At 45.4% G+C, this 23,555-nt stretch overlaps 13 protein-coding genes across 13 annotated transcripts; 12 read left to right on the top strand and 1 right to left on the bottom strand.

Moving 5' to 3' along the window:
• Window positions 1–96: 96 nt before the first annotated feature.
• Window positions 97–1,500, top strand: KL911_001018 (uncharacterized protein; the record flags this gene model as incomplete). Its single annotated transcript, XM_043195930.1, has 1 exon — window positions 97–1,500. One exon carries the CDS (start codon window positions 97–99, stop codon window positions 1,498–1,500), a length of 1,404 nt encoding a protein of 467 aa, XP_043056582.1.
• Window positions 1,501–1,645: 145 nt separating this feature from the next.
• KL911_001019 (uncharacterized protein) lies at window positions 1,646–3,457 on the top strand (the record flags this gene model as incomplete). Its single annotated transcript, XM_043195931.1, has 1 exon — window positions 1,646–3,457. The coding sequence occupies one exon, from the start codon at window positions 1,646–1,648 to the stop codon at window positions 3,455–3,457; it is 1,812 nt and encodes a 603-aa protein (XP_043056583.1).
• A 413-nt stretch (window positions 3,458–3,870) lies between these two features.
• Window positions 3,871–5,118, top strand: KL911_001020 (uncharacterized protein; the record flags this gene model as incomplete). The annotated part of the gene is made up of 1 exon (XM_043195933.1): window positions 3,871–5,118. One exon carries the CDS (start codon window positions 3,871–3,873, stop codon window positions 5,116–5,118), a length of 1,248 nt encoding a protein of 415 aa, XP_043056584.1.
• Window positions 5,119–5,149: 31 nt separating this feature from the next.
• Window positions 5,150–8,398, top strand: KL911_001021 (uncharacterized protein; the record flags this gene model as incomplete). The annotated part of the gene is made up of 1 exon (XM_043195934.1): window positions 5,150–8,398. The coding sequence occupies one exon, from the start codon at window positions 5,150–5,152 to the stop codon at window positions 8,396–8,398; it is 3,249 nt and encodes a 1,082-aa protein (XP_043056585.1).
• A 13-nt stretch (window positions 8,399–8,411) lies between these two features.
• On the bottom strand, window positions 8,412–9,998 carry KL911_001022 (uncharacterized protein; the record flags this gene model as incomplete). The annotated part of the gene is made up of 1 exon (XM_043195935.1): window positions 8,412–9,998. One exon carries the CDS (start codon window positions 9,996–9,998, stop codon window positions 8,412–8,414), a length of 1,587 nt encoding a protein of 528 aa, XP_043056586.1.
• Window positions 9,999–10,110: 112 nt separating this feature from the next.
• KL911_001023 (uncharacterized protein) lies at window positions 10,111–10,761 on the top strand (the record flags this gene model as incomplete). Its single annotated transcript, XM_043195936.1, has 1 exon — window positions 10,111–10,761. The coding sequence occupies one exon, from the start codon at window positions 10,111–10,113 to the stop codon at window positions 10,759–10,761; it is 651 nt and encodes a 216-aa protein (XP_043056587.1).
• Window positions 10,762–10,825: 64 nt separating this feature from the next.
• Window positions 10,826–12,073, top strand: KL911_001024 (uncharacterized protein; the record flags this gene model as incomplete). The annotated part of the gene is made up of 1 exon (XM_043195937.1): window positions 10,826–12,073. One exon carries the CDS (start codon window positions 10,826–10,828, stop codon window positions 12,071–12,073), a length of 1,248 nt encoding a protein of 415 aa, XP_043056588.1.
• A 210-nt stretch (window positions 12,074–12,283) lies between these two features.
• KL911_001025 (uncharacterized protein) lies at window positions 12,284–14,545 on the top strand (the record flags this gene model as incomplete). Its single annotated transcript, XM_043195938.1, has 1 exon — window positions 12,284–14,545. The coding sequence occupies one exon, from the start codon at window positions 12,284–12,286 to the stop codon at window positions 14,543–14,545; it is 2,262 nt and encodes a 753-aa protein (XP_043056589.1).
• A 138-nt stretch (window positions 14,546–14,683) lies between these two features.
• KL911_001026 (uncharacterized protein) lies at window positions 14,684–16,798 on the top strand (the record flags this gene model as incomplete). The annotated part of the gene is made up of 1 exon (XM_043195939.1): window positions 14,684–16,798. One exon carries the CDS (start codon window positions 14,684–14,686, stop codon window positions 16,796–16,798), a length of 2,115 nt encoding a protein of 704 aa, XP_043056590.1.
• A 196-nt stretch (window positions 16,799–16,994) lies between these two features.
• Window positions 16,995–18,545, top strand: KL911_001027 (uncharacterized protein; the record flags this gene model as incomplete). The annotated part of the gene is made up of 1 exon (XM_043195940.1): window positions 16,995–18,545. The coding sequence occupies one exon, from the start codon at window positions 16,995–16,997 to the stop codon at window positions 18,543–18,545; it is 1,551 nt and encodes a 516-aa protein (XP_043056591.1).
• Window positions 18,546–18,893: 348 nt separating this feature from the next.
• KL911_001028 (uncharacterized protein) lies at window positions 18,894–20,732 on the top strand (the record flags this gene model as incomplete). Its single annotated transcript, XM_043195941.1, has 1 exon — window positions 18,894–20,732. One exon carries the CDS (start codon window positions 18,894–18,896, stop codon window positions 20,730–20,732), a length of 1,839 nt encoding a protein of 612 aa, XP_043056592.1.
• An 838-nt stretch (window positions 20,733–21,570) lies between these two features.
• Window positions 21,571–21,861, top strand: KL911_001029 (uncharacterized protein; the record flags this gene model as incomplete). The annotated part of the gene is made up of 1 exon (XM_043195942.1): window positions 21,571–21,861. One exon carries the CDS (start codon window positions 21,571–21,573, stop codon window positions 21,859–21,861), a length of 291 nt encoding a protein of 96 aa, XP_043056593.1.
• A 477-nt stretch (window positions 21,862–22,338) lies between these two features.
• On the top strand, window positions 22,339–23,301 carry KL911_001030 (uncharacterized protein; the record flags this gene model as incomplete). Its single annotated transcript, XM_043195944.1, has 1 exon — window positions 22,339–23,301. The coding sequence occupies one exon, from the start codon at window positions 22,339–22,341 to the stop codon at window positions 23,299–23,301; it is 963 nt and encodes a 320-aa protein (XP_043056594.1).
• Between the last annotated feature and the right edge of the window lie 254 nt (window positions 23,302–23,555).

Consider the following 23,555-nt stretch of genomic DNA (forward strand, 5'->3'; position numbering starts at 1 on the left):
CATAAACTATTGACAATCAAGAAGTCAAAAGATTCAATTATCAACGAAGAAAAAAAAAGTCACTTACCCGGTCCTTTGCACAATATAGTCTTCGAAATGGGTCTTGCTGATAGTCTATTGGCGGGCTATTCGAGCGAGGAAGAGGGCCACGAGTCTGATGCTGAACTCCAGGATGCTGATGATGGGCAGCTTTCTTTGCAGCAGCTGATATCCGTTCCAGATCTGAGTCTTATCACAGATATCAGGAAGTACTCTCATATACTACCAAGAGTGAACGAATTTGTGGAAAAGTTGCGATACTACGAGAAACAGGACTCAAAAAGCGAGGACAACCTACTACAGCATGCCAACGATCTATTGGACGATCTGAATGAAGAGATTGGTAAGGTATATTCCTTCATCACTGTCCATTATAAACCAGTCTGGCCTGAACTCGATGATTTACTCCGAAATCCGTACAATTACGCTCGCACAGTGAGGATTGTGGGAGACAATCCGTCAAAGCTTATCGATGGACCGGAGCTCTTTGAGCAGTATCTCCGTAAAGACGAGATTCTCGGGCTCACGGTCTCTGCATCTGTTCTAAGACAATCGAGCCATAGTCATCATCTCGATCAGCACCATTTGAAACTCATATCCGACGCCTGCGACCTTCTTCTCGAACTGGAGGGATGCAGGACAGAAATTAGAAACCACGTCTCTCGCAGAGCCAAAAGTATAGCTCCAAATGTGACTGCTCTGGTGGGTCCCACAGTGGCTGCCCAATTTCTTTCCGTGTACGGCTTGGAGGGTCTATGCAAAGTTCCGTCATGTAATATACCGTCCATGGGAGTCAACAGATCATCGTTCATGAAAGGTACAGCAGGGGTGAGAAATAAAGGGTACCTGTATTACTGTGACCTTGTACAGTCCGTTCCGGAGGATCTTCGAGCGAAGGCTGTGCGGATGGTGGCCGGAAAGCTGATTCTAGCCGCTAGGGTTGACTACTCAAATGCGCGCAAATCTGTTTCCGACGACTTGTTTGGAATGCAGATGAGACAACAGCTCAGTGAGCATCTGGACAAACTGGCAAGTCCGCCAGACGCCCGTCCAATAAAACCACTACCCAAGCCTGTGGACCAAAAGTCTAAGAAGCGGGCTGGGCGGAGGTTCCGCAAACAGAAAGAAAAGATGGAAATGTCTGATCTGGAGAAAGCACAGAACAGGATGGCATTCGGCGAGCAGGAAGAAACAAAATACGACGCTTTTGGGGAGGAGATTGGAATGGGTATGATTGGAAAGCTTTCCGCGCGTGCCATAGCCAACAGAAGCCGTCCTCAGCTGTCCAAGGCAGCTGCTTCCAAGCTTGAAAAGTTCTCAGGAAACACATCGGCAGCTACGAGCAAAGTTGCACAGCTGCTTGACGACGAAAAGATTGCACGCAAGCGACAATTGGAGCTGCCAGAAGACGCAGGCCGCGATAGGGCCAAAGTACCAAGGACGCTGCCAGGAGCCACGTGAGAATGCGCTGTGCCACCGCATGCGCCACGAATTTTAGATCGTTCAAAAAATCCTAATTAGGATAACTGTAAACATATAGCTTTAAAAATGCGTAAATAAGTCCTGTTTGAGCTTTAGATCGTTCCAAGTATTTGCTCTTCCGTTGATGACATTAATTGGCGGTATTTTTAACAGAACCCCTAAGCCCGACAACAGCTATGTGGAGGACCTTTCGCGGGACGTGGAGAGCCTGAATTTTGGGTCTCCGACCACCGTAAACCAGCACGGCGCAGCGGATACTTCCTACGTTTCTTATATGTCGACTTCCAGCTCTCCAAACAGAAGCTTTGATCCTCATGGGGTACAGCGGGTGCAGTACAACAAGGAGAACACCCCGCCTGCTACTCCTAGCAGAAGCAATGTTCATCAAGCGTTGCCAATGTACGGCACACCACGTTCTGCGGTTAGCCAAATGCAAGTCACCCAGACGGCAAGACTGAACAGAGATTTCTATGTCAAGGCAAACAGCGCACAGACAAAGAGACTAGTGACTGTCTCACAGATGTATTTTTTGGACTATTATTGTGATATGTTTGACTATGTCATCAACAGAAGACACCGATTGAGCCAGGTCGAAGAAGCATTGCAAATGCTCCCACCGTCGGAAAGAGCGCAACAATGGAAGAACTACGTTGGCAAAGAGCGAGCATATCTGAGAAAAAGAAGAATCAAGCCTAAACACAAAGACTTCAACATCATCACGCAAGTTGGTCAAGGAGGGTATGGGCAAGTCTTCCTGGCTAGGAAGAAGGATACTAAGGAGATTTGTGCTCTGAAAGTTTTGAGTAAAAAGCTTCTCACCAAAACCGATGAAACCAGGCATGTTTTGACCGAGAGAGACATCCTGACCAACACCCGCTCCGAGTGGCTCGTGAAGCTCTATTATGCATTCCAGGATGCTGAGAGTGTGTATCTGGCCATGGAATTTGTTCCAGGCGGAGATTTCCGTACTCTGCTGAACAACGCCGGATATCTGATTCCACAGCACGCAAGATTTTACATCAGCGAGATGTTTGCTGCGGTGAACTCCCTTCATGAGCTTGGGTACACGCATAGAGACCTCAAGCCAGAAAACTTCCTGATTGACTCCAAGGGTCATGTCAAGCTGACCGATTTCGGTTTGGCTGCTGGATCTGTCTCGACAGACAGAATTGAAAGTATGAAACTAAGACTTAGTCAAGTGAAAAATCTTGAGTACAAGCCAAAGGAGCACACGGTCAAAGAAAGACAACAGATGTACAAGTCCCTGAGGAATAACGAGATCCACTTTGCACACTCGATCGTTGGCTCTCCCGATTACATGGCTCTCGAAGTGCTGGAGGGTAAGTCGTACGATTATACCATTGACTATTGGTCCCTGGGTTGTATGTTGTTTGAGGCAATTGTCGGATATACCCCATTCTCAGGGAGCTCTTCGGATGAGACGTATAGCAATTTGAAGAGATGGAAAGACTGTCTCAAAAGACCAAGATACGAGGATGGCAGATACGTATTCAGTGACCGCACCTGGCAATTGATCACTCGCCTTATTGCATCTCCTAATGAAAGATTGCGCTCTTTCAAACAAATCATGTCCATGCCGTATTTCGCTGAAGTCAAATGGGAATCGTTGAGGGATCGCGTGCCACCCTTTACACCTCAGCTGGACGATGAAGAGGATGCTGGATACTTTGATGATTTCACTAATGAAAACGACATGGCGAAATACAAGGAAGTAATGGCCAAGCGTGCTAACGATGAGAAATTGAGTCATAACAGCGTGAAGACTGATCAAAAGAGCTTTGTGGGCTTCACTTTCAAGCACAAGGGAAATCCAAACCTAAACCCTAATAACATTTTGTCACCGCTACTACTTAATGCTCAGAATAGCTTTAGGGATTATCACGGATATAGTGAGCCATTTGGGACACTGTACTGATCGCAAGAGAGTAAATAGGGAAAAACTAGCTGGAGTTTCTGTCACAAATCAATTGTTGTAGGCCGCATCGCATATCTTAGAAACGGCTTTTTTTTTCAGTTAAAAAATAAATATCGAGGGACTAATCCTGTAATATTGTTCGATGAAGTCAGTCAAAATGTAAGTACTGAAAAAACAAGTTTCTGACCTGTAGACTTGCTATAAATCCGTGTCCAACGGAGCTTTCGAAAGCTGTGAGGATCTCGAACAATTTGCATAAAAAACACGGGCCGTTCGACGGAATATTTTTTCTTGGGGATGTGATTACTGACCAAGCTTCTCTTCCTCAAGAGCTGGAGGAGCCCATTGCATCGATTTTTCACTTTGAGGGAGTCAGAAAATATGAAGGCGACCAAAAGTCCAAGCTCAAATATATGAAACAATGCGGAATTCTTCGATTAGCAAGTGGTATTCGTGTTGGCTATGTTTCTGGTAAATTGGACGATATTGAGTCTGACTTGGAAAAGGTATTCGCAGACCAGCTCCTGGACATCCTTATAACCTACCAATGGCCAACCAGTATTGCCAAAGAAGAGACATTGTCTCTCGTGGGAGATTCTAGATTGAATGATCTGCTTGAATGGACTCGTCCTCGATACTGGTTCTGCGTTGGCTCTGAGAGTGGCAAGTTTTTTGAACGATTACCATTCAAATGGGATAATGACCGTGTCACAAGATTCATCAGTCTAGGGCAACAAGGGACGCAAGATAAGTGGTACTATGCTTTCAATTTGAACCTCGATCCTCTAATGGACAAAGAAGGAGTGTCGAAATTCGGGGAGAAACCGCAAATAAGGCAACTAGAAGCCCCGGTTGAAACCGAAAGCCGCAAAAGGAAGTTTGAAGGCTCTGAGGTGAGAACAAAGCGAGAGACGAAAAAGGTTGCACCCGAAAACTGTTTTTTCTGTGTCTCCAATGCTAAGGCTGAGCTACACATGATCATTTCTATCGCAGACTGTTCTTACATGACTGTTGCCAAGGGGCCCTTAACAACGAGAGACAGGTTAGGATTTTCGGGCCATGGCTTAATCATCCCGATTGGTCACTATCCGACATTCAGTAAATACAGAGATGCCGAAGAGCCTGATAAGAAAGTGGAGGAAACCAAATTATTCAAGGAGGTCGCTCAGTACCAGAAGTCCGTTGTCTCTATGTTCAGCTCTTTGGGCGACTACAAGGTGGTATTCTGGGAAATATCTAGAGCAAATGCCATTCATCACCACATTCAATTCGTTCCCTTGGAAGCAAAACTAGAGGAACATTTCGAGACACAGATGAAAAAACAGATTGCATATAACCAGAAAATGTATGGCTCCACCCTAGTATACACCAAGGACATGGAAAATGAGAAGCTTTCCCATTTAATAAACAATGGGGATTATATGCAGATTCGCATAGTTGGTCCTGATTCTGAGACCCGGTATGTGTTTGAGCTGGTCGAAGATAACATTGATCTCCAGTTCCCGCGCAGAGTTCTAGCATTTCTGATGAAATTAGGCCGCAGAGTTATATGGGATAAATGCAGAGAGACGCTACTGGAGGAAGCGTCTCAAAAGGACGCTTTTCGGGAAAAGTACCAACCGTTTGATTTCTCCAAGGAAAAAAATAATATAAATAATTGAACGCGCTTTGTTCATGGTCATTTTATAGTATATGATAGAACTCATGGCACATGAGCTGAATACGCACGATCTAAGCGATGTGCTAGACCTTCTTCGAGTCCTAAGTGAGCTTGGTTCTAACTCCGATGTGGATAAACTAAAATTGAGAGAAATTCGTATTCTCTGGCAGGTAATCCTGGGAATCGATGAGCACTTGTTCGATCAGTTACAATATACCAATTTGAGCCTGGAGATACGATCGCATCTTGGGCGAGCGAGCTTTCAATGTCTGAGGGGCAACGACCATCACACCGAATTTCCAGTGCAGAATGCTGTTGGTGATGTGCTATTGACCAAATCCCTGATACGCTCCATTGAGGAGGAAACAGGGCCTCATTTGCGGCAAAACATCACACAGGAACTAAGCATGATAAACAAGATAAGACTAGTTCTATTTGAGCTTGAGAACGTTGTATCAAATCTCTCTACAAAATCACGTCTGATGGATTGTGTGTCGCAAGCTTATGAGTATGAACTATACTACCATAGAAAGGCTGGACAGCTCTTGGAGGATACTAACAGTGGTTTGATGAAAGAAGAAGAGTCACTGGTCCCACTCATGTTCGAAACAAACAACGAGTCGTTCAATACGTGCTATAAACAAAGCCTATTGATGCTGACAGCATCTGTGCCTTCCGGCGCGCCAGCACCTTCTAAAATCCAGAAAGCAGCAAGGCTGACGGTGGAAACCTTTATGAGCATCAACTGTGTCAAGGTGATATATGACCTGCAGCTGGTCAGTGAATATCATTTGCGGATCTTCAATACCATCAAATATCCTCTCCGCAACGCACAGAATCGAGATGTTCTCGAACGAAAGATTGACGACTATCTATCGCTTAACCCAATTATTCCCATCTTAAAACCCATAATACGACAATTGATGCAAAATGATCAACGTGATACGAACGATGAAGACGTCACAGAGATTTTGAATTTAATAGATCGAGTACTGGCAAGGTATATGGAACGCAAGAAAGCGCCTCTCTCTGTGAGGTGGTTTACCCGTATACTTGAAAAATATATTGACTTGTTGAGAGAGGACGGGCAGAGTCTAAGCGACGATATATACTACCAAGAAGTTAGGCGCGCAGCTCTCAAATGGAACAAAAAAGAAGTCACACCCAACTCTTTCGAAGAAGACCTGCTGGCCTTGTCTCTCATTCCAAGTTCAGAGATGTTTTCGTTCCGCGGGCAACAGTTACCGTCTGCGGGTATGCGATATGCGTTGGTGTGTGTGAAAAAAGAAGTTGAGCTCAAGAGCAAATATCTGAGACTCTGGTTTGATTCAATGACGTACGTGCGAACAGATCGCGAGCTCTTAAACATTTGGAAGAAATCTATCATCTCCACATTCCTGAAAAAATGGTACGACAAGAGCCAACTTTATCTTGTCAAAAATCAAGATGCAATTCAGATCCGAAACACAAAACTCCTCAGGAACCAAATTCAAAAATGGGTCCGGCAAGTGGAAAGAAGAACGCGAAGTAGACACAAAGCGGATTTGTTTGCCCTTTCTAAGATGTTTCTCAAATGGAAGCAGAAATACGAGCGCTTCAAAGAGTGCACTCGTCCAGACGGCAAAGAGTCTTTTTTCCTCAAGAAGAGATTCTTTAGGCTTTGGAGGACGGCTTCAATGGCTCGTAGCTCAAAGCTCTCCATGATTAACGACAAGATGACGCTTCAGCTGATGCTAACCAGATGGCATCAGAAATTTCGAAATCATCGTCAACTCATATGGAGAGCTGACCAAGCCAGAGATGTTCTTATCAAGTCACATTATTTCAACGTATGGCTCAATGAATCAGCGCCCGGACTAAAAAAGGCGAAAAGGCTGCAGTATTATGAAGACCGTTTTATTCAAGCTAATTATTTCCATGGATGGGTCATGGCATACAATTTTCACATTCTAGAAGGAGAGCTATGCAGTAAGAACAACCGGCACTTGGTGCACTGGATTTTTGAGAATTGGAAGCAATTTTATCGACATCAGAAAGTTTACAAAGAGTATATTGAGCGAAGAAATGCCGAAATTTTAGTGACATTCTTCAATAAATGGAACACAGCACGGCGGCTGCTTTCAGTAGCAGACGATTTCCGAAGGCAGTCTTTATTGCAAAGAGTTTTGGGCCATTGGAAACTGGTCCTTCAGGAATCCAAAGTGTATCGTCAAAGAGAGGCTATTATCTTGAAAAAATATATGCAAACATGGCGATTGCGCACGCGTGAGGATGTATTTTTGCAAGGCGGAGCTGACAGATTGACGCAGAAGATGTTTGAGCGGTGGTATTCGTTGACTGTCACACGATCCAACCACCAACGGAAGGCCGAGAAGTTCCGTTCGACTTTCACCAAGAAATCAATTCTAAGATTCTGGTTTTCGAAGCTGGCCCACTCCAGGGATCTACTAGTGCGCGCTGAGGAGTGGCGGTTAGAACGTGATGAAGAACACGAGAGGAAGCTCATTTCGACGGTAATGGAAGCTTGGATCAAAGCATTCCAAAAGGCTCAAGAAAAGAATATGAATTTGGAAGTCCAGCTCGCAGATTTTGAAACGTCTCATTGCGAAGCCAGGATACTTAATCTTTGGAAGAAAAAATGGGAAGACCATGTTCGAGATGACCAAGATGCAAGAAGTTTCAGGACATTGTCTCTGGAGACAAAAATGTTCAACAAATGGCTCCGTGGTTATGATAGAATTTTGGAACTGAACGAGATCTGCGATCACCATTTGGAGGTGAGCAATGTCGATCTCCTTTCTCACATTGTGTCGCAAATGTCACTCAAGGCGATCAAGATCCAGAATGATTTGCGAAATGCTGACCGCTTCAAAGAGAGATGGTCGCGGAATAAAAAGAGAGTGTTTTTTGATATATGGAAGTTCAGCTATGAGGAAAAGAAAAATAATAGAGAGGACGTTTTCGTGGACACGAACGAGATCTCGTCATTATCTCCGCTGGCCCAACGCCGACGGTTCACCGGAATTGTTCCAGAGACGCCAGGGGTTTCTTCGGGGACGCCCGGAAGGTGGCTGCGCACGCCTGCTGTTGCACGGACAAATTCAATTCCTGCTACAGAACGAGTTCGAAGAATGTACCTCGAGCAGCGTCGCAGCCAATATCGCCAGGTCAAACAGAGGTCGCCCGAAAAAGGAGACATCTCGACGCCGACGCGCCGAGTCCGCACCGAGCGAACGTATCTCGATGAAGACAACGTATTCATACAACGCGATGAAATATAATTACGTTTAATACTTACTCTGTCACCTTGTAAATCGTAATTTTTGGGGAATTTGGGTCCTTCAGAATGATGAAGGTGTAGTCACTCTTTCCTCCGTCAGCTTCAATAATGTCCAAGATGGACCTGACAATAGCCCAGCCATTTCCGAGGGACAAGTTTATTTGGGCACTGAGACCAGAAGGATGGAACGTCAAAGCACCCGCCACTATGTGCTTGGTATTGTCTTTTGGGTTTGCTCTGGACACGAAACCAATTTTCATGCTGTCGATTCCAGCCAAAAGAGACTTTGTGGTCCATCTGGCGATTTTGTTGTTGTTCTTCTTGATCTCCTCAGCAAAGATCACACCTCTGGACCCACTGAGTCTGTTCTTCCAGTCGTTGGATGGCGATGGGGCGTACTGGTTCAATGCGTTGATAGAAAGATACTTGTTCTGCTCCCTGGAGTAGGCGTCAATCTCGGTTCTCACAATAATGTCGAGTTTCCGCGAGTTGTCACTGACAGAAGGAAGCAAGAACTTTCTGTACTTGTAGCCCTTGTTCAGCAGCGACTCGCTAGTAGCCTTGGACACGAACGGGTTCTCAGGATGTTCGAACTCCTGCACGGACGAGTCCAAAGAATTGGCCAAGAAGTTGTTGTTGATAAAAGTGGCTTCCAAAGACAAGTTTGAGGCGCTGTTCACGTCCGAGTCAGGGAGGTCGATCGGGGCATTGTAGCTGTTTTCATCCACCTCCAATCTGTCGGTATTTTCTCTCTTGTCGAAATAAATGATGCCGTCTTTTTTGGTAACCTTGATGTCCCAGGAGTAACTCGATCTGGCAGCACACATCAGTTGAGAGAGAATCGAGTCTGTCACGAAAACAGACGCCTTTTTCTCGCTGGCTAACCTTTGAATCACAGGGTCTTCTGATGTGGTTGGATTCAGAATCACTTTGTCAACAACACTCAATGCCTGTTGCTTGAAAGATTCGAATTTCTTCACGTAGCCGTGAACGCTTCCGTAAGATTCTAGATCTGTACCTTCTCCGACTTCCAGATTTAGTTTGGTGAGCTTGTTGAACTCAATTTCGGAAACTGAGTGCCACTTAGTGTTTACCTTGAGAGATGGTTCTCTCACCTTGTCGTCCTTCTTGTACCTATTGTTGAAGTTTCTATAGTTAGGATTCATGTTAGTGTTTAGATGGCCTTGTTGAGGACGGGAGGGTTGGTTTCTGGCAACATTACCGGGCTTACCACCTAATTTCTGGTTGGCGACCCTGTTTCTGCCCCGCAGAACGGTCTGTTGATTGGCAGGAATAGCGTTGCTGTTGTCCACCACGCTGAATTCTTCCTCCTCTTCTTCAGCACCAAAGAGCTTGGCTGCAGAAGCACCATAGGCGTGATAGTGATCCTTGCGCTTTTGGTTTTGATTTTTCAGCTGCTGCTGTTTCAATTCGTCCTCCTTCGACTGTTGCCAGTCAGCGGCCTTTCCCAGTCTGTCTGCCTTGGAGAAAGGAGCGTACGGAACACCATTAAATTGTAAGCTATCGGGAATCACACTGGAAGGTCCCCAGGCATCATTTGGAGACGAAAGCTTGGAGAAATCGAATGCTGGCACGGTCATTATCGATAAATTGTGAAAGTTGAAAATTTTTGGAGCCTGATTTTATTTTGTCCATCTCTGCACCGGGCTGATGCTTATTGAGTGGCGAAAAAATTACTTTCAATTATACAATATGGACTCCATCTCGGTTGATGTGGGGCAATTGAAGAAGGGCGAGGTCAGCCTTGGTACCTCAATAATGGCAGTGAAGTTCAAGGACGGTGTTATTTTGGGCGCAGACAGTAGGACCACCACGGGCTCTTACATTGCCAACAGAGTGACAGACAAATTGACGCAGATTCACGATAAGATATGGTGCTGTCGGTCTGGATCGGCAGCAGATACTCAAGCAGTTGCGGATATAGTGAAATACCACTTGGAAATGTACAAAGCAAACAACGGAAGGCCTCCAACGACCAAAATTGCCGCCTCGCTGTTCCAAGAACTGTGTTACGCAAATAAAGAGATGCTCACTGCAGGTATCATTTGTGCGGGCTACGATGAGAAAAACGGCGGTCAGGTCTACAGTATTCCTTTAGGAGGATCAATTCACAAGCACGAATACGCAATTGCTGGTTCTGGTTCTGCCTTCATCTATGGTTATTGCAAGAAGAATTTCAAGCAAGACATGACGAAAGATGAGACGGTATCATTTGTCAAGACGTCGCTTTCGCAAGCCATTAGATGGGACGGATCATCTGGTGGCGTGATTCGGCTGGTGGTGTTGACAAAGGATGGTATTGAACGACTAATCTTTTATCCTAACGAGTACATAGATGCATAGCGTCGACGCGTCGGCACGACGCGAGAAAAATATCTAGATAGTAATCAGGTATTGATGGTAGGATATGACCTCGTTGGCAGAGTCTCTTGAAGGTGTGCTGCCCAAAGGCGAGCATTTCATTCTTGCGAACTTGCAAAGTATCCCAAAGCTCAGTAAGCCCGTTGTGCATCAGCCTGAACGTCCACATACAGTAAAGACCGTTCATTTTGTCGTTCTTTTCTACAACCAAACTCCAGTCCTTGCAACAGAGGTGTACGTATACTTGACAATTGCGGAGACTTTGAAGCGCACGATATATGTCTCAAAGGTGGACACGACAGGACTGACCAAGGTGAAAGTGGGGACGGTGGTACAAAAAATTTTGGAGTGGCTATTTGAATATCCAATCACCCAATACCTCAGGGATCTGAGAGTGAAGCACACGTATAAAACTATCCTCAAACCTCACCCTCCTTTTACGTCACCGATTCAGAGAGCCTTGCACATTTTAATTGAACGAGCCAAAGGAGACAAAGACTACGGACTGCCTCAAATTGTTGAGTCAAAAACCTACCAAGTGCCTTCTCGCTTCTTTGCGCTCACCAATTCCGACTATCAAACAGATTTGGTGCTATTCACGCGGGCGGAGAATCAATATTTGTTCCCCAACTCAAATAAAAATAAAGGCAAGCATATACTGGATGATGGAGCGCTGCTCAAGTGGTGGCTGAAATCGATCAATTCGAGCGTCCAGAAGTCTTTTAAGAGTGTCCAGAAATACGTTGATATCTTGAATTCGGAGCCTCGTCAAATCAGCAGGTACTTTCCAGAGGACGACTGGAAAATTGGTAGCATATACAATAGACCGGGAAAAACTCACGAGTTGGCCGTCTATAACATTCCACTTCTTCCCGATGATCCAAAGGGAAGGTTTTTGGAGCACCTGGTGGTCGAAAACCGCGCAAAAAAGGTGTCTCTAGGTCAGTTTTGGACCGAGCTCGCTATTAGACAGGAATTCAGACTTGGTCGTATCGTTGGGCTAATTGGAGTCACAGGGAAATGCTACGAGTCTTCTCCGGGGCCTTTTAGTATGCTGAAAGGGAAAGACTTTGCAAATGTTAGGAAAGTGTTCACCGAAACTGACTACAGTGATCCTTCCGAGGTGGAAGCCATATACGATAGGTTGCTAGAGTACGGTGTTGAGCTGCAAGAAATTACAGGAAAACAAAACAATGCAATTTCCTTGTCTATGCCGGAGTCTCACAAACGGCCTGTAACAGACCTGGGAATGCTGGTGAAGAGGAAGAAATCTACAACAAAACAATTGTCATGATGTAAGTAGTCTAAAAGAAAATATTACCCTCTCGAATTCTTTTTCGATTGGCCCTCTGTCATAGTTTAATTTCCAGTTGTGCATCAATACCAGCAATTTACGCGTTTGAGTATCTTGTAGATTTGATCAGTAACTGGCCAGTTTCTCAAATCCCCATACGTTGAGGATCTCCATCGATAGCATCTTTGTGAATTGGCAACATTTGGCATCATGGCGGCATTGCAAGACCTAATTCCCACTGTCAACAAGTTGCAGGACATTGTGACTAACACCAACTTGACCGACTTGGACTTGCCCATTTTAACGGTCATAGGATCTCAGTCTGCCGGTAAATCGTCCGTTTTGGAGAACATCGTCGGCAAAGACTTCCTTCCTAGAGGTACCGGAATTGTGACCAGGCGGCCCTTGATTTTGCAACTGATCAATATCAAAGAAGACGACCCTTTGGTGCATAAATCGGATTTTGAGGCAGACCAGGATCATTCGGAAGTCACTTTGGAAGATCATCTTAGGAATGCAGGCCCCGGCCAGGTCGAGCCTGCCGAATGGGGGGAGTTCCTGCATCTCCCTGGCAAGAGATTCTACAACTTCAACAACATTAGAAAGGAAATCGAAAACGAGACGTCCAGAATCGCCGGGAAGAACAAAGGAATCAGTAGAATACCGATCAATTTAAAGATTTATTCCCCAAAAGTCCTCAACTTGACCATGGTCGATCTTCCGGGTCTCACGAAGATTCCTATTGGCGACCAACCAACCGACATCGAAAAACAGATCAAGAACCTTATTCTGGAATATATTTCCAAGCCAAACTCTATCATTTTAGCTGTTTCTCCAGCCAACGTGGATTTAGTGAATTCCGAATCATTGAAGCTTGCCAGACAGGTCGACCCTCTCGGGAAGAGAACCATCGGTATTCTCTCCAAGCTTGACTTGATGGACCATGGCACAAACGCCCTTGACATTCTGACAGGCAAGGTATATCCTCTGAAGCTTGGTTTCATTGGTGTGGTCAATCGGTCGCAGCAGGATATATCCGTCAATAAATCTTTAGAGGAAAGTCTGAGAGCTGAAGAGGAATTCTTTCGGTCGCATCCTGCCTATAAGAATATTGCGGCTAGATGTGGTACCGCGTTTTTGGCCAAGACTCTGAACAAAACACTGATGCATCATATCAGAGAAAGACTACCAGACATCAAAGCGAAACTCAATACTTTGATGGGCCAGACGGAACAGGAGCTGGCTTCTTATGGTGATCTCAATATAGTGTCGAAACAAAACAGGGGATCTCTTATTTTGATGCTGATGAACAAGTTTGCCAACAACTTCATAAGCTCTATCGAAGGTAACTCGAGCGAGATCAGTACTAAGGAGCTATGTGGGGGTGCAAGAATCTATTATATCTACAATGAAGTATTTGGAAACTCTCTTTTATCAATCAACCCTGTTTCAAATCTACCGGTTCAAGATATTAGAACTGCAATCAGAAACTCGACCGGCCCAAGACCCTCACTGTTTGTTCCTGAGCTGGCTTTTGACCTCCTAGTGAAGCCACAAATCAAACTCCTCGAGAATCCTTCCCACAGATGTGTGGAACTTGTGTATGAGGAGCTCATGAAAATATGTCACAATTGTGGTTCTCAGGAGCTTAGCAGATACCCAAAGCTACAGACCAGATTGATCGAGACGGTATCTGAACTGTTGAGAGAAAGGCTGGGCCCTACTACAAAATATGTGGAAAGCCTGATAGAGATTCACAGAGCTTACATCAACACGAACCATCCGAATTTTGTCGGCGCAGCAGCTGCTATGTCAAGTGTTGTGGAAGAGAGACAGAAGCAGAAGCTGAAACAAAAAAGCAAGGACCATGCCAAGTCGCCCAACGGGTCAGTTCCTCTTGAAAATGGCACCTCATCGCACAAATATTCAGATGCCGGATCCAAGGCAGAGGAGGTGAGAGAGTTGGAGGAAAAACCTTCCAACACATCCGCAAATGGCGACAAGGAGCTCTTTTTGAACTTTTTCTTCGGCAAAGATCAATCTCAAAATGCTTCGTCTCCACCAAGCAAGCCCCAAACTTCCCAATTCCCAAGTGAGCCCGATGGCCTGCAATTCAACATACCTTCTCAATCTCCTATAGAGAAGAAAATGGAACATCTTAACTTGACGCAGGAGGAAGAGCTCTCTGAACGAGAAGAGCTTGAGTGCGAGCTCATTCGCAGATTGATAATCTCCTACTTCAACATTGTGCGAGAGATGATTCAAGACCAAGTCCCTAAAGCTATCATGTGCTTGCTGGTCAACTTCTCAAAGGAAAGCGTCCAGAACACTCTTGTGCAAAAGCTGTACCGTGAAGAACTTTTCGATGAGCTGCTTTATGAGGACGAGAATTTGAGTCAGGAGAGAGAGAAGTGTGAAAAACTACTGGCTACATACAGAGAGGCTGCCGCTATCATTAGCGAAGTTGTTTGATGTGATTGCATTTCTTGTATATGGGTCTTGTATGTAATAAGGGTTGACATATCAATTACCTGTAGTGAGTTTGGAGGTTCATTGTAAAATCAAATTTCCTAGTTTTTTAAATTTACGGATAAGTCTTTTATTCTCCTGATGACTATCCCAGGTCTCTGGGAAAAGTTTTCCGAGTATGGGATTGAGGATCAACGTCTTCCCATAAGGGTATATGCTCGGCAATTTTACAAGGAGAAAGCAAGACATTTACGAGTGGGAATTGACGTTTACCAATGGATCTTCGAACTTACCCAGGTACCTTCCCAATATAAAGGAGATGTAGCCAGCATTCGTGATGACAAAGTGATCCTGAATTTCTGTTCCCGTATTAGGGAGCTCATAAAGTTGCACATCTCCTTTGTCTTTGTATTCGACGGCCGCTATAAGACACACAAAAGAAGATGGGGAGACGTTCTTTACACTGACGATGACTATTATGTTGAGTACCTTGAAACGAACGAAGAAATACAACAAAGCGGCTTATACGACGAGCCAGGGGCGAAGATTGTTTATTTGATAAAAAACCTACTACACTTATGGAATATCAGTTATGTCCAGGCGCCAGGGGAAGCTGAAATTGAACTTGCCCGATTGAACGACTGTGGTGTGATTGACGCGATTATTAGCAATGATGCTGATGGGTTTGTGTACGGGGCGCAGATCATTCTCAAAAACTTCAGCCGTTGGGTTGCAGATGCTCCCGCAACACAGGCAAATATAGATCGACAAGAACCGGAGTTTTATGTGACTCCATACCGAATGTCGAAGATTGAAGAGGTACTTGGGCTTGACAGGGACCGAATGGTGTTCCTAACCTGCATAAATGGCAGTGATTTCAGTCAAGGAATCAGCGGATTAGGAATTACCCGTTGTATTGCGTTGGCTCAAGTAGGGAGCAAGATAGAGAGTGCAATCGATTTTGCTGAAGAATTAAAGCAAATTTATGTTGCTGTGGGAAAAGAAAAACTGTTGGGTCTGGTGCCTTTCAGCAAGAACGAGAGAGACAAAAAGCTAAGCAACTTGAACAAATTGCTACAGGAATCGCTTGCACGAAACAGCAAGACATATTTCGGAAGGAAGTTCAACGGTACGGTATCTTTTCCTTCAGACTATTACTTCATGATCCATTTTTATCCGTATCTTTGTCCTGAAATTTATGCATTCAGAAAATACGAGACAAATTGCGTCGACTCGCATCCATCAACGATAAGGCTGTCCACTTTGCCACAACCAAACTCTTTGAAACTGCACGATGAGTCGATCAAACTTAGACGTCGTGGTTCACTTTGGACGACTGTTCACGACAGCCGTCCCTCAGAAGATGCGCTTCAAGGTGATGAGAGCACCGTCGCATGGTTTGAAAAACCCAATTTCCGCGAAATGTGCGATATCCGGCTTCCTGTGCAACGTAGCACCAGGGACTTCTTGGTGGAGCATTTGGCTGAGTGCTATATGCTCAGAGTGATCCACAACTTGGATTACTTCAAGAATGCCGAGATATTTGTCAATATGTACAAGAAAGCCCAGTTTCCTTTGAAGAGACGTGCCGATGAGTACTACGTTCCTATTTGGTCAGAGGAGCAGTACCAGGTGAAGTACAATCGCGAATTAGTGTTTGGACGATTTTTGAAGGAAGGAGAGCTCTATGATGAAAACTACCGGCTTATAGACCATTCTGAACAAAAACTGGATTCTACATGGGTTCCGAAATATCTCCTCGAGCTGTCGTCTCACGGAAGGAGATTGATCGAACAATACGAGATCAAAGCTACCGAGAAAAAATCGCCCCGTAAGTCGCCGCGCAAATCACCGAAAAAATCCCCGAAACGGCAGTTGTCGACTCTTGATAATCTTTTAAGATCGCCCATAAAACGCAAGCTCGATCCAGGAAAAGAGAGAAGTCAGAGCTCTTCTCCACTCAAAAGCAAACCAAATCTATCTTATGAGTCTGCTGATGAGGACTCGGATATTCTGGAATCGCCAACAAAGAGACGCAGTCGACTTGATGTTGACGTAAGCGGGCTTCGAACGTCTCTGTTCAAGAGCCCTGATACCAAACAGAACACCCCCACAATCGATCTAACAACTCCACCCAAAGAAGTCAAAGACACCGTAGAAAAGAATTTGCAAAATACTTCAGTTCTCTTTCTTGACACCACAGATGACGAGACAGATAAGCTGGAAAATGATATCGAAATGTTTTTCAAGAAGTAGCGGTTTTTTTACCCCGGAATAAAGCCACTCTTTGACACATGGAAAAAGATACATATTCTGTAAAGGGTAACGAAAGTCGTGCAATACAAGAAAAAAATAGCTCCAGAAAATGCTTGACAATCTAACTCATCTTCACCGAAGTAATCGAGATTAATTCGCGGAATTACTCAATCTTGCGAGTTCAATTCAAGACTCAATGTTTCAGACGAATTATTACCAACAGCAGCCCCAGCAGGCCTTCAACGCACCACCGCCTATGTACCATCAGCAAGGTAATTACTTATCCGCCAACGAGAAGCTGAACCAGAATTATTATTACGATCGCCCCCCAGCCCCTGAACCTGGTAAGGAAACCTTTGATGAAACATTTAAAGTCGAGAAGCCGAAGTTCCACGACGTTCCATTCACCATTCTGTTTCTGGCTACAGTTGCTGGGTTCTTTGTTGTTGCGGGTATCACCTTGAGAAATTACGCCACCTCGTATTCGTATGAGGGTTCCTCTATCTATGATTCTGACAATTCCTTCTCCTTGAACACCAACACCATAATTTTATTTGCATTTGTTATTGTGGTTGCCTTGGTTCTTTCCTTGGCTACCATCGCCGTTGCTCGTATATTCCCAAGGAACTTCATTACAACTTCGTTGATATTGAATGTCATCCTAGGCTTGGGAACGTCGATTGCTTACCTTGCAAAGGGCTACTACTCGGCAGGTATCGTTTTTCTTATCTTTGCCGCACTCACAGCATTTTCGTACTGGACAATGAGATCCAGAATTCCGTTTAGCGCGACCGTTCTTACAATTATTATCGATGTGATGAAACAGTATCCTAGTACATGGATCATTACCGCAATTGGGTTCCTCGGAATAGGTGCTTTTTCAGCGCTCTTCTCTGCCACTGTGGTCGCCTCCTACATGAAATGGGGCGACGAGACCTCGGAGAGCTATAATCATGCCAGACTGGTTGGACTGCTTGTTTTTGTCTTCTTTGCCGGATATTACATCAGTGAAGTGATGAAGAATGTCATACATGTCACTGTGAGTGGAATTTTTGGTACCTGGTACTATCTTTCGAAGTCCGCCGCCGGTATGCCAAAATTCCAGGCTCTGGGTGCTCTGAAAAGGGCCCTGACCTATTCATTTGGGTCTATTTGTTTCGGTTCGCTGATTGTCACATTTATCCAGCTTTTGCGTCAAGGAGTCCAAATTGCCCGACAAAATGCTCTGAACAACGGGGAGGGAATTCAAGCTTGCTTGTTGCTTTGCACTGAATGCTTCATTTACGTGATCGAGTGGTTGGTGAGATACTTCAATCACTATGCGTATTCATATGTGGCCTTCTATGGCAAGAGCTACCTGAAGTCTGCCAGAGACACCCATTACATTTTCAGCTACAAGGGAATGGATGCCTTGGTCAATGATTGTCTAATCGGAACAGCCTTGGGAATGTACTGCACCTTTGTTGGGTACGTGTGTGCCTTGCTGGCTTATCTGTATCTGAGATTCACTAAACCGGGCTACAACGCCCAAGGCACGTATTATGCTCCAGTGGTTGCATTCACGTTTTTGATTTCCTTGCAAATATGCAATATTATCAGTTCGGTCATTAGATCAGGAACGGCAACATTTTTTTTGGCGCTCGCTAAGGACCCGGAGGTTTACCAAGTAAGCTATCCCGATAGGTTCAACGAAGTGTTCAGAGATTACCCCGAGGTGCTGGATAAGATCCGCACGCGCGATTACTGAACGCGACCTTAATAATGGCCTAATGACTCGGATTGAGGGAGCCGCAATGTCGGCTCGGCTCGAATCCGTTTGCCTTACGTAATCAAATAATAACTAGAAACTTACTTAGATCATTAATACCGGCAAAAGTATGCCAGTCGCGCCCGACTTTTTCAGGCTACGAAAAGCCGCATTGGAGTTTTTTCAATGGGCTACAAGAAAATATCGGCTGTCGGCTTAGTTGAGTGATTTATTATGCGGCTGAACGCAGGAAAAACAATAGGAAGCCAGCTAGGGGCCTCACACCTGAAGCAAGCTCCAGGGAGTATTTAAGGGCTGGAAAGTCTATAGTCTAGATTGGTATTTGACATGAGCATAGACGATATAGAGTCGATGGACAGCAATGTCCAGGAATATAAAGACGTTGAATCTGGAGCTTACAGAGGCGAGGAGCATCAGAATGACGGTCATGAATTGACGAGTACTATTTCCAAAATCAGTGGACTGGTTAAGAAATTCACTCACGGCGAAACAAATGACGAGGAAGACGATCGCCAAAAGCTAGAGAAACTGATCAGCAATCATTCACAGGCCATCTCGCGTCTTCTCTCAAACTATGAAGAAGGCTATGGAGGTTTAGGACCAGTTGAGCAGCCGATTGACCACGAAAAAACTGTGTCCGAGTTCACACCCGATCCGGACACAGACTTTCATGAAAATGATCCCTGGAGATATCCTATTTCTGAGGAGACGCAGATGAGACTTGTTGTGTTCGTGGACGGTGACGAGAAAAATCCTCAAAACTGGAGCACACGCTATAAGTGGTTTTTGACTGTGCTTTTGGGAACCGTATGCTTCGATGTCGCATTGGCATCTGCTATTGTGACGGGATATATAAAGGGGCCAATGAAAACTTTTGGTGTCTCCCAGGAAGTTGTTATTCTCACCGTTACTCTATTTGTTTTGGGCTTTGGGTTTGGCCCTTTAATGTTCGCTCCTCTGTCAGAGGAATTCGGAAGAAACGCGGTTTACTTTTCAACATTACTGGTTGCAGTGATTTTCATCATTCCATGTGCTGTGGCCAAGAACATCGGAACTCTGCTTGTGTGCAGACTAATCGACGGTCTGGCTTTTTCGGCACCAATGTGCTTGATTGGGGGTAGTTTGGCAGATCTATGGAGAATCAAAGAAAGAGGTCTAGCTATGACTGTCTTTTCTGCTGCTCCTTTCATTGGTCCCGTCATTGGTCCCTTGATCGGTGGGTTTATTGGTGATAATGCAGGTTGGAGATGGCTCTACTGGGTGTTGCTGATTTTCAGCGGCGCCATATACGTTTTGTTTGTCGTTTTGATGCCTGAAACTTCGCACAGCACAATTTTAAAGGCTAGAGCTAAGAAGCTCAGAAAGATCACAGGTGACGATAGATACAGAGCTCTGCCTGAGCTCAAGGTCAGAACTACCAAGCAGGTTGTGGAGGAGACATTGCTTAGGCCACTGATCCTTCTGTCGGAACTAATTGTGTTCCTGATCACCATGTACATGTCTGTCATTTACGGTCTGCTTTACATGTTCTTCTTTGCATTTCCTGTGGTTTACAGTGAAGGTAAGGGATGGTCCGATTCCAAGACCGGCCTCATGTTCATTCCAATTGCCGTTGGTGTTTTGGTTGCTACTGCTGCCTCACCTATAATCAACAAGAAATACAATGAAAGGGCTGAAGCTTACAAAAGGAAAGGCGAGATTCCTCCTGCTGAGCTCCGACTAATTCCGATGATGATTGGGTGTTGGTTTGTTCCTGTTGGACTATTTTCCTTTGCGTGGTCTTCGTATCCTCGCATCTCCTGGGCAGGACCTTGTTTCTCGGGATTCGCGTGCGGACTGGGTTTCAATCTTCTTTACAATCCGGCCAACAACTATATCGTGGACTCGTATCAGCACTACGCAGCTTCTGCCCTGGCCGCAAAGACGTTCGTCAGATCAGTGTGGGGAGCTTGTGTTCCTCTTTTCACCATTCAAATGTATCACAGACTGGGCTATCAATGGGCGTCTAGTTTAATGGCCTTCATTTCGCTAGCATGCTGTGCTATTCCTTTTGCATTTTACATCTATGGCGCCAGAATCAGAAAATGGAGCAAATATGCTTATTCACCTACTCCTGATGCTGCAGCCAACGACACCAACTCGGAGTCCACCGCAAACAAGAACTAGTCTTGTTATCCTCTCGATAGTTCTTGAATATAATGATCGATTTTGCAAGATGGCTCGAAAAAGGCTGCCATGCGAGCGATCGTGGTCCACCGCTCCTTGCAGAGTTGATGGTTGACCCCTCGAAGCTCAGGTAGCCTAATAAGGCCTATTCTACTGTACTCAAGTACTAATGCTAATCCGCATGTTCCATGGACTGGGTATCATGCACCATTCAGATTTACAATGACTCAAGACGCCAAGCCTTCGCTAACCGCCTCTTGGCGGGTGCAAACACGTGCTCTTTGGTCGAGGTCCGGTAAGCCGTGCCTTTAGGAAGAAGCGCGACCGGCACGATGCGAATGCTTATGGGAAGCGAGCGAGTCAGATTTGAGTATTCCGTTCGTTGCGGAGTTTCTCCACTCCATGGTAATCCCGGCACTTAGTCACTCCCGCAAACGCAAAGTTCGGCTGCAGGAAAACTTACATTGTTTGTTTGACTACGAAAATCACCACATGGCATAATTCTTTCCTTTTTCGAAAATGGACACGGGTTTGAATTTTGCCAAGACTTAGGAAATTCAGGGTTCTTGGTAAAACTTGGCAGTTTTATGGGACTATGAAGCCTGGAAAAATCTACCGTTAGAGCCTATAAGCCATACACAGAGCTATGACATGCTGTAGGACATCTCGGATAGAGCTGTGAGTAGTCTTTTTGCGTGTGACCTACTCTATTTTTAGGCAGTCCCGCGCCTCCATGTGGTTGCATCATAGATAATAAATAGTAGAATGAGGGATATTTTTGTTCGTTCCCGATTTTTAGAAACTGTCTAGGACGATGTTGTCGGTCAACGAAACTAAAATGCCTACGAACTTATCGCACACTTCAACGCAACTGCCTAGTCTAGACTCTGTTCTGTCCAAGATCCAGTCGGAGCAGAAATGGCCTCTTCCGGACCCGACCACTCCCCATCCGCTAGCAATGCCTGGTCCTCCAGCCTTGCTTCAGCCTCTTGGCAGACCAAATTTACCCTCCATCAATGTGCCATTGGCCTCTATCCGCTACAATCGCCAGGACCCGCCCCACTATGTGGCTCCGAGAGTGGCTCTTCCGATTCCCCCCAACCGCAGCAAAAGCAGAAAAGAACTCTGACGTCTTGCCCCCAATGCGTCGCTACAAGTGCAAAATTTGCAGTAAGATGTTCACCACGTCAGGACATCTTGCAAGGCATACGAGGATACACACGGGTGTGAAGAACCACATATGTCCATTTGAGGGTTGCGGCGCAAGGTTCTCGCGGCAGGATAACTGTATGCAACACTACAAAACACACCTGAACTCTAAGAAGACGAGGAAACGTGGCAGGACTGAGTGAGAATTGAGTTTACGACCTGACCAGCTCGCTGTTTTCCCGTTTTCGTCGATACCGAAAGTGTGCACAGCCCAATTTTCTGTGCCACGGATGTTTGGCGCACCAAGGGTCCGATTTGCCAAGAAATTTTTGCGTTCGCGATCAGACAGGGATTGCTCGTGCACCCGTGCACCGGACCACGAGCTCGAAAATCACCAGATTTATTGTTTAGTTTTTGAATTTAAATAGAGACGTATATACCAATTTTAAGGACAGAAATGGTATCCGTTTTGGACCCCGCGCTACCCATCCGCGTGCAGATGGAGAAACTTGTGAAACAGAAGCAGCTCGAGATCACGAGTGCTCTGGAGTCTCTTGATTCAGCTAGCTTCCGTGCTGATGAATGGCAACGCGGTGAATCTGGAGGTGGAGGCCGGTCCATGGTGTTGCAGAACGGCAAAACCTTCGAGAAAGGCGGTGTCAATGTGTCTGTCGTCCACGGTGTGCTTCCTCCTCAAGCTATAGAAAAAATGAAAGCAGATCATAAGAACATCAGGGCCAGCGCTGGTGGCAGCGTACAGTTTTTCGCTTGCGGACTGAGCCTTGTGATCCATCCTTGGAACCCGCACGCTCCAACTACTCACCTGAACTACCGTTATTTCGAGATCATGAACGAAGATGGGTCTCCACAGACGTGGTGGTTTGGAGGCGGATCCGACCTGACGCCATCCTATATTTATGATGAGGACTGTGTCAACTTCCACCAGCAGCACAAGACTGCTCTAGATAAATTTGGGCCGGATCTTTACCCCAGGTTCAAGAAATGGTGCGACGAATATTTCTTCATTCCACACAGGAACGAGACCCGGGGTATTGGAGGAATTTTCTTCGACGACTTTGATGAGCTGCCTCCTCAACAGTGTTTGGAAATGGTGGAGTCCTGCTTCAATGCTTTTCTGCCTGCTTATCTTCCATTGGTTGAGCGCAGAAAGGACACTCCTTACACTGAAGTCCAGAAGGAGTGGCAACAGATCAGAAGAGGACGGTATGTTGAGTTCAATCTCGTGTACGACAGAGGCACCAAGTTTGGACTACAGACTCCAGGGTCGCGGACTGAGTCGATTCTGATGAGTCTTCCACTCACGGCAAAATGGATTTACGACCACCAAGCTCCCGGTCCGGAAGAGCAACGGCTGCTCGAGGTGGTCCAAAAGCCTGTTGAGTGGCTAGAAAGCAGCTAATAGAAATTTTTAAAGACACTTATCGGACAGCCGATAGTCAGCTTTGTAGTAAGCCTCACAGCTATTGTTTGCTCGCACGAATATTGCCTGGTAAGCGGACGACCCTCAAAATTTGTGGATTTAAGTTTTAAGCATTTAATATAGTACTAAGCGTAAAACCTGTTTTTTTAGCGATCGCGTCAACAGAGGCCCAATACGCAGTGACAAACAAGTTATTTGGCTATAAAGTCTTTAACGTGCTATATTTCACTTGA

This window comes from Ogataea haglerorum (assembly GCF_019207285.1).
Source record: "Ogataea haglerorum isolate 81-453-3 chromosome Unknown 81-453-3_NODE_2_length_903871_cov_94.662503, whole genome shotgun sequence".
In the NCBI taxonomy this organism is placed as follows: Eukaryota; Fungi; Ascomycota; class Pichiomycetes; order Pichiales; family Pichiaceae; genus Ogataea; species Ogataea haglerorum.